This window comes from Gossypium hirsutum, chromosome A13 (assembly GCF_007990345.1).
Source record: "Gossypium hirsutum isolate 1008001.06 chromosome A13, Gossypium_hirsutum_v2.1, whole genome shotgun sequence".
In the NCBI taxonomy this organism is placed as follows: Eukaryota; Viridiplantae; Streptophyta; class Magnoliopsida; order Malvales; family Malvaceae; genus Gossypium; species Gossypium hirsutum.
The window spans coordinates 110,977,653-110,986,951 of record NC_053436.1 but is presented as its reverse complement, the minus strand read 5'-3'; the positions used below and the strand labels follow the sequence as shown (position 1 = coordinate 110,986,951).

Sequence of the window (9,299 nt, the reverse complement as noted above, 5' to 3'; positions counted from 1 at the left end):
CGCATCAAATTCAAGTCATCAATGCAATAAATATGCACTTGTTACAATTTGATCCTTATAGTTTGAAAGTGCTCCATGTCATATCTGAATTGACATTTCATGGCTAGGTTGGCAAAGAATCTAACTAATAGAATATTGATATTATGAGGACTAAATTAAAACTTTTTAAAGTTTAGTGACTAATTTAGAATCTGAGCGATAATCTAAGGACTATTGATAAAGTACCCCATTTTGTTGCTAAAAACGCATGCGTTTCGTTAATATTAACCGCGTTTTTACTGAATGCTATGCTAAACGGTTGACACGTCATCGAAATTAACGGCAACAATCTTACGGCGTTATTTGGAGAATCGAATTGGTTGTACTTACCCTTTTTCTTTCCTTTTCCGTAGCACGCACACTTTTCAGCTCGTTTCTTTTAGCGCAATGTCTGACCCGGTTCAAACCTCCCCGGCCGATTTACCTTCCGATCCGCTTCTCAAACCCGGAGCTTTCATCGACGTCAACGGTGAACGAAAACCGGCCGAGCCAACCAAAGCTCGCAACGGTTCGATCCCGAACGGTTCCCAACCGGAGACACCTTCGCGGGGCTCGGTCAACTCTTCATCGTCGGCAGATTCTAAGGTCAAACGGCGCGTAGTGGCCCCGGAAACTTGGTTGCCGCCTGGATGGTTGATCGAAGATAGGGTTCGGACCTCCGGCGCCACTGCTGGACTAGTTGATAAGGTCACTCTCATCTCTTATTGAAATTTCTCTGTTTTTTTGAAGATTAGTTGATTATCTAATTGTGTACTGTTTGTGTTTTAAATTTGATTGATTAAACCCTTGTTTTTGCTGCTAGAGTCGTTGATACTTGCTAGTGTTATTTGCCATTAAGCAGCATTGTATCTTTTGATCTTAGCCGTCAGATTGGTACCTAGAGCTAGATCAAATTCTAGGGTTCATAGATTTACCACTTTGATTAGGATTATTGATCTTTTGAACTCTTATCTATGGGGTATGGAAGCATTTGTTTTTGAAAGAAATTTATCGAAACACAATTGATTGGCGTAGATTTTAATCCTGGCTGTATATTGAGAAGCTAAAACTCGGGTTTGCGTAGACACACGACCGAGCTTTCATCTCCGTTCTATTTCTGATACGAGATGCATTGCGAAAGTCCAGTCAATGAATGTCTCGGTACAAGTTGCTCCATAAAATCGGATTTGACTCGAGAGAAAGTTTTGTTGTCCGGTGACTAGTATTTTGCTTTAGAGAGTTGTAGAAACATTGCTGCATATTGAGAAGCTAAAACTCGGGTTTGCATAAACGCAAGACCTAGCTTTCATCTCTGTTCTATCATGGAAACAAGATGCATTGCGAAAGTATAGTGAATGAATGTCTCGGTCGAAGTTGGTCCATAAAATCGAAATGTTTTGTTGTCCGGCGACTAGTATTTTCCTTTAGAGAGTTATAGAAACATTGCTGCATATTGAGAAGCTAAAACTTGGTTTTCATAAACACATGTACGAGCTTTCATCTTTGTTCTATCACGGAAACGAGATGCATTGCGAAAGTCCGGGATATGAATGTCTCGGTTGAACCTGGTCCATAAAATTGGATTTGACTCTTGAGAATGTTTTGTAGTCCGGCAACTAGTATCTTGCTTTAGAGAGTTATAGAAACATCGCTGCACCTTGAGAAGCTAAAACTCAGTTTGCATAAACACATGTATGAGCTTTCATCTTCGTTCTGTCGTGGAAACGAGATGTATTGCGAAAGTCTGGTGAATGAATGTCTTAGTACAAGTTGGTCCATAAGATTGGATTTGACTCGAGAGAATGTTTCATTGTCCGGTGACCAGTATTTTACTTTAGAGAGTTATAGGAACCTATGAAACATTGGAAATTTCGTTTCGGTTAGGGTTTGTTTTAGTCAAGATATGGTTATTCTCTTGCATCAATAATATGTTTCTTGTGTACTTGGATTTATGTTGCTCGTGTTTTTGAGAGGATTGGCTCTGCGGTGATAATATAAACATACGTGATAACCTTTTTCGTGCAGTATTACGTTGATCCAACGTCAGGCCGAAAATTTAGATCCAAGAAAGAAGTGCTTTACTTTTTAGAAAACGGATCTCCCCCACCTAAACGGAAGAAGGGAACTGAGCTTCCTGGCAGTGAAGTACCTGTAAGTCAGAAACAAAAAGCCATGTTAGTTGAAAAGCTGATTATTTAAAACCCGATGCTTCACTTCTTAATCCCCTGGCATTCGGTGAGTGCTTGAATTGTGTCTTTTGCAGTCTACAGGAAACTCTCCCGGCCAAAAACAGAAGAAGTCTGCTAAAAAACAGAAGCCGTTGAACTTTGATTTCATTAACGTTCCGGAGAAAGTCGATTGGATTTTAACTGATGCCTGTTTGGACTCCTGGACTCCCTTCCTCGGGAACGATTTAGTGCCTGAATCTACTAAACAAGATTGGGCCACTGCATTTACGTCCCTAGCAGTCAAGAAAAGTAGTCAAGCAATGTTTTGAAGACATTTTCTACGTCGTTTTAGATTTGACTACATCGATTAAACGCCTGGTTTCATACTGACCAGCAATATCTATATTCCTGTTTCCATCTCTAATTGTTTTCGTTTTTCAGCTGTAATCGCTCATGTCTTGTTATCTTTTGATCAGACATTTCACACACCGGCCAGGCTCGACAAAGGTTAGGACTTTTTTCTAGTTATAAAAAAGTTCAATACACACTCATGTATTCATTTTTTTTGGTCCCCCTTTCCTCTGTTCATATGTAGCCTGTAGCTAGAAAGTTTACTTTTAAATGGCTTTGTTGTTTAAAAAAAACTCTGAAAACTTATGGTTTTGTTTTTATTTTTAGAGAATGAATGCAGAGAGCCCTTTTGTTTATTTTAGTTAATGGATTTGTGTTTTTTGTTTAACAATTCGTTTCTTATTACAATTAGGGTTAATATATTATTTAGTAATTGACTTTGGTTTCAATGTTCAATTTAGTATCTGAGTTTTTTCAATTTAATTCTCGAGTTTGATTTTAATGTTCAATTTGATGTAAGACAGTTTTTTTTATCTCAATTAAGTGATTATAATTTTTTTACTAAGGTCAATGTGTCAAATATTCATTGGCTTACATGATGCTTTTTAGTTTGGGTGTCAAATTAAACATTAATCTCAGTGATTGAAATGAAATTTTTTGAATAATACAATAACTATCAGAACATAAATTTACTATTACTAAAGAGTGTAGTTTACTCTAAATATATATAAATGTTCCATCGGCATCTCTTCAATGTTATTACAATGACCCTTTTTAGCTCTGGGTTTCTGGTTCACAGCCCAAAACGCACTGAAACGAAAATTTATGGCTCGCAAATTAAAAAAAAATTATGTAAGAAGGATATTTGTTGAGGCCAACTTGACTGTTTTTGGAGAAGTTTCGATACTGTTTTTCATTCAAAATTGGATGGCTCTTTAATAAATTCGGTATTAGACTTGGGATGTCTACAATTAATTTTATCTTTGGATTTTGTCTTCAGCATCCATCAAGAGCTTTACTGAGTTCATGAAGGGAGAATGCCTTCATTCATTAGCAAATTCATGTTTTATGTTTGGTGGAGTTTGAACCCATATTCTATAGTTAGCGTATAGAAGTTGAATAAGCAATTTGGATACCACTTGAGTTGCCCACAAGTGCCTTGTATGCTATTGGGTATGGACTCGAATCTTATCAAGTGCAAACATTCACATTTTTCTTGATAAGTAGTTATATGCTATTCACAGTCCATGCCGATAAGGTGTCCAGTGGAAAATACTTTGATGACTTCTTTTAATGGAGTTGACCTTTCATCTGTCATCACCAATATTTACTATAAGAAGTTTGTTTAATGAATCTTTCGTTACAAAGAGAAATTTGAAATTTTGAGATCTTGGTGGTATAGACTTAAATTTTACTATTTTTGGATTTATTTTGGATTTTGATTATTGATTTTATATAAAAGACAATACCTTAGTAGAAAATATTTTATTACTTTTTAAATATAATTTTTATTACTCAATTTTATAATCGTATTTGTATCGTAATTACAATTGCATTATATTTGTAACTATGAACTCTAAAAATAATAAAAATTTAATTCTTATTTTTAAAAAGAAATTCTAGCATTAATAATTGAAGAGTTGATTTATGTGCCTCGTTTCAATTTGTTTATACTCTTTTTGACAAATCTCTCTATGGTGCTTTCATTTCATAAATTTTTTAGGAATCGACTTTTAATTTTTTTTTTCGAATTTTCTAAATTTTGTTTGAACATTTTAATCATATTTATTTTTTTATACCATATTTATATTTACTTTTATCTCTTCTTAAATCATTAATAAAAGAATAAAATATTTCAGTACATTTCAACCTTTTAATAATAATGATGATTATGATAGATGCTACCATTTGGTTGACTTTAAACAAATAACTTTTAATTTCTTTGACAAATATGAAGCAAAAATACAAACAAGTACTTCCTTTCCGTACAGCCAATTAAAGAAAAAAGATTCTCTGGTATAAAAAAATCATATATTGTACTCATTTTCTTATCAAATGCTACTAAAAATTCCTTCGATTTTGACATTCATTTATCATAATTATTATTTTTTTGTAGTTTTTCCCAATGAAATTAGGCTTTTTGGACTTTTACCCCTCCAACCTTTTTTTTTTGCTTTAACACCTAATATTTTTTTTGGTTTTAGACGGACTAAATTGTTCTCTGAATCGTGGTTTTTTTTTATTGAATCACCCCTAAAAAAACTTGAATTCAACGAGTTTCGACCTATCAATTTAATACGATTGATTTTTTTAAAAATTGAGTTTCAAAATGAGTCTAAATCTTCAAATTGTTGGGCTAAGTAAATTAAATTTAATTCGGATTGAATCAAGTTATATTAAAGATATATTAGATAAGGGTCGAGACAAACTAAATTGCCATTCCCTACCCTTGTTACCGTCTTTGCTGGTGCTTGTGGAAGAATAGCAGTAATATTCTTTTTAATGGCTCCCATTTGAATGTTGAAGACTGGTCACAAGTTAACTGGTGGTGTTATTAGGGACAATCATGGAAGATGGAATATGAGATTTGCCTAAAAGATTGGAATTGTTCAACTATTGAAGCCGAGATATGAGGAGTATATGATGTTATTTGAAAATATATATGACAAAATGGAATAATTTAATTAATTAGTTTTTATTAGTTTTTATTAAAGTCGTTGAAAATTGGGTAGAATTGTTTTTTTAAGGGAAAATTCATTAAGTTATTCCATGAATGAGATCTCACAATTCGGGAAAAAGAAAAAAAAAACACTCGTTGTTGGCAGTGAAGGCAAGCTCCATCAACACGACAAAGGCTTCAACCTTAACATCAATAGAACATTTGGCTTTGTCACAACTCACACACAACATATTTGGAGTGATTGCAAGCTACTAACATGATCAGAAAATCAACCTCGGATGGTTTAAAGCAATGGGTGGAATCGAAAAAAGAATTGAGCATCCATCAAACTAGAAAGGCCGACGAGAAAATTCCCTAAAATCACACGAAAGTAAGACTACATGTATAAGCAAGATTGAAAAACTTTTCAAAGTTAAGATTTATTAAACAATAAAAAATAAATAAGAAAACATATAAAACCTAAAGATAATACATGTCCAAATTGACTCACGAATTCATTTATTATTTCAAAACAAAAACATATTAGGAAGTTGATGAAGAGCCACTGTTTGAGTATCTACAACCAACTCACTTTCCAAAGAAACCATTGATGAGCGGTGAAGGTTCAACAACGACATCATTATTTGTCCATTACAACTTAGGAAGATATTGAAGATACCCACAAAATAGATCTGCAATTAAAAAAAATAAAGTATTTGGAGTGAATAGAGAGCTCACAAAATAGATCTATAAACTAAAAAGAGAGACACATGAAGTAAACGAGGCGGACGATAGCCAGTCCGAAAGCTGACACCGCCGCTAGGCAAAATAAAGGAAAAGAAGAAAACGGCTTCAAAAAAGAAAAAGAGAAATATTTTTAGGGTTTTTCAAATTGGGTAGAATTGTTAAAAATACCATATTAATAAGAGAAATATATAATGTTACCTAAAGTAGAGGTATCCATAGGTTAAATCCGATTGACACCGATATAAAAATTTCAACTCACCTCAAATTGCCCCCCAAAACTCATATTATTGTAGGCCTATAATATTATTTAAAAAATAACAAAACAATTAAATTTATAATTTTATATTAATATTAATATTTTTATAATTAAATCCAAAAATAAAAAATATTTTGAAAACTCGTATCATTTAAATTCAAATTATGTACTATCCCGTAATCCAAACATGAAAAACATATATTAAACTAAAACTATCCCAAAACTATTACATTTCTCGAACCAAACTTACCATAAAAACAGTCGACGTTGCTTTCATGGTTTTACTTTATTTATTCAGTTATTTAAAAGTCACATGGAAGTACCATTTTATAAAATCATGGTGGAGACATGACACTATAAATGCCCGTCAATCTCGTTTCATAGCCAACAGAACCGTCACTTTGATCTTCACTATTGTTTTATTCGTTTCCCATATTTAACACTTAATAATTATCTATTAATTACGGATTAAGGTTGTATGTACTAAAACGCATTATCTTCTATTTATGAATTAGAAAATGGTTATGGATAGTTTTATGCAAAAAAAACGATATAATCAGAACTTATAATTAGATTATTAAAAAACAAATCATTTAATTGTTTCAATAAAAATACGAGACTCGAGAAAAGAGATTAGGCAAAAAAAATTAAGTTTGTTTCAAATATGGACCGAATTTGAATTCTAGTATTCAAGGTTCAAGCTCAAACCGTCCTAACTCGTTTTTTACTTTGTAAAAGATTTATAAATTTTTATTTTTATTTTTATATATTATGTGATTTATATAAAATATAGTTAAATATATAATATTATAATGTAAACATAAGAAATATGTTAAGATGTGAATGTTTAAATTTTTATTAAAGGAAAATTATATTAAATTAACGATATTAAAATAATATATATACGATTTAAAAGTATTAAAAAATAATAATATGATCAGACCTAAAACGAGTTTATATTAGTTATTTAAGACTCATTTTTCGAGTTAAGTTGAACTTGGACAAATACGAAATGTGCTAATATTATTTGGGATAGCACGAGGGGGGTTAGCAGGACCTAATCCCCTTAAAATATAAATTTTCACTTTCAACCTTTTAAATTTTACAATATTTTAATTTAATAAATGATAAAAATTACACTTTAATTCTCAAAATAATAAATTTTAATTTAATTTTTTACAAATTATAAAAATACGAGCCGTTAAACTTTACTCTCATAAAAATATAAAACTTAATTAAATCAAAATTATATCTAAAATAAACAACACGTGAAACAAATTTAATATTTAATTAAAAATATTTTAATTTATTAAATGGTACCGTAGTTTGTGATTTCTAATTAAAAACAATATGTAATTTGATATAGTAAATTAATTATTTCAATTAACATTTCATTTTAAAAATCATAAAATTGAATAAGATTTATTAAATAAATAAATAAATAACCTCATTTCTTACTATATGCTTCAACATGCATCACATGGAAAATTTTATATTTATTAATTTAAGAGAAAATTTTTACTTTGTTTCGTCGTTATATACTAGATTTAGGGATTTGCTTTCTATATTTTAATGGGATATAATTTAATAATTATATTATTAATAATATTATGTCCAATCCAAATCCCTAATTAAAAAATCATGATTTAATATAATATTTAGTATCTAAATTTAACATTTTTTTCTTAATTTAGTACTTAAACTTTACTGAGACTCAATTTGGTATTTGACCTTGGCATTTTTTTTCTTAAATTGGTACCTAAGCTTTTTTTAGGTTCAATTTAGTACCTAAATTTATTAAATGTTATACAAATTACGCAAAATAATAATTGTGTTTGTTATGCTATAAAAATATTGTCAATATTAGAGGAAATTCATATTAAAAAAATAAGTATTGAGCTATGCTTAACGAATTAATATTAAATAAAAAAAGATTTAAAAACTTAAATTAAAAGAAGTTAATTATTTTTTATTAATAAAATAATTAAATAAACAAATAAAACTAAAAGTAATTGAACATATAAAATACAAATAAAAAAGTATATAATCTGTCACATGTCAGTCATATATTGATCATTTTTGCTACCTCGTAAAAAAATAACATTATTGGTATATTGGAGTAATTTGTAAAATGTTTGATAAGTTCATGAACCAAATCGAACAAAAAAAGATTAGATACCAAATTAGGAAAAAAGTGTCAAATTTAAGTAACAAATTATCAAATTGGAGAAATATATCAAGTTTAGATACTAAATATTATATTAAGATAAAATTTAACTAATGTAATTAAAAAAAACTAATACTTAAAATATAAAATTCTTATTTTTTTAAACTTAATTTTTCAAGTGGAAAATAATTATTTTGATAAGCATGATTGTCAAGTTTTAAATGATACCAAGAATCTCATTTTTTTTAATATTTAAAAAAAAGAACTAATTAATAAATTTTTTTAATTTGTTGTTTGTGATTCGGATTGAAGTATAATTATAATAATATTAATAAAATTATTGAATTATTTTTAATTAAAATATAGAGAGTAAAATTTTAAATTGAGTGAAATATTGAGGTTAAAATCACAATTTAAACAAATAACATTTATAAAATATGCAAATGAAAAATACTTTAATATTTTTTAAAAATAACATACATATGAAAAATACTTTTAATATTTTAATATTTTAAATTAATAAAAAACGTAAATAAAGTTTTTTAACGTTAAAATATTTATATTGTTAATGAATTCGAAAATATTGGGAATCGATAATTTATAAAAATAAATATTTTAAAAAATGTATTTTAATCCACCGAACAGAATAAATGCTTGACGGCAGGAATCCCTACCAGCTTGGCTCACGGCTCAGCGGCTAACCGGTAAAAGCCGCTTAAAAGCCGAGCCTCGTTTAAACATTGGGCCCACCAAGCATCACGTGGACCGATCCATTGAACGACTTCGGTGACAGAAATGTCTTTAAATCCGACGGTTGTGATCTGTTTATATTTATATGCTGACGCAAGCAATGAAGAAAATCATACGTCACTCTTAGGTGTAAATTGGATGAAATTGGAAGAAAGTTAAAACTAATGGCTAGTATTTTTTTTA

At 29.8% G+C, this 9,299-nt stretch overlaps 1 protein-coding gene across 2 annotated transcripts; it reads left to right on the top strand.

The window, feature by feature from the left end:
• Positions 1-374: 374 nt before the first annotated feature.
• LOC107943631 (methyl-CpG-binding domain-containing protein 5) lies at positions 375-2,898 on the top strand. Of its 2 annotated transcripts, none has more exons than XM_016877402.2 (3): positions 375-726; positions 2,044-2,169; positions 2,282-2,898. In XM_016877402.2, exons 1-3 carry the CDS (start codon positions 427-429, stop codon positions 2,513-2,515), a joined length of 660 nt encoding a protein of 219 aa, XP_016732891.1. In that variant the 5' UTR covers positions 375-426; the 3' UTR covers positions 2,516-2,898. The 2 variants fall into 2 exon arrangements, with proteins under 2 accessions (XP_016732891.1, XP_016732893.1); XM_016877404.2 differs by having other exon boundaries at positions 376-726; positions 2,044-2,192.
• Positions 2,899-9,299: the final 6,401 nt, after the last annotated feature.

What these genes read in the sequence shown, in the direction of transcription:
- LOC107943631 (XM_016877402.2), top strand. Translation starts at nt 427, where the DNA reads ATGTCTGACCCGGTTCAAACCTCCCCGGCCGATTTACCTTCCGATCCG. An exon ending in CTGCTGGACTAGTTGATAAG is followed by an intron (nt 727 to 2,043) that starts GTCACTCTCATC and finishes TTTTTCGTGCAG; the next exon opens with TATTACGTTGATCCAACGTC. An exon ending in TTCCTGGCAGTGAAGTACCT is followed by an intron (nt 2,170 to 2,281) that starts GTAAGTCAGAAA and finishes TGTCTTTTGCAG; the next exon opens with TCTACAGGAAACTCTCCCGG.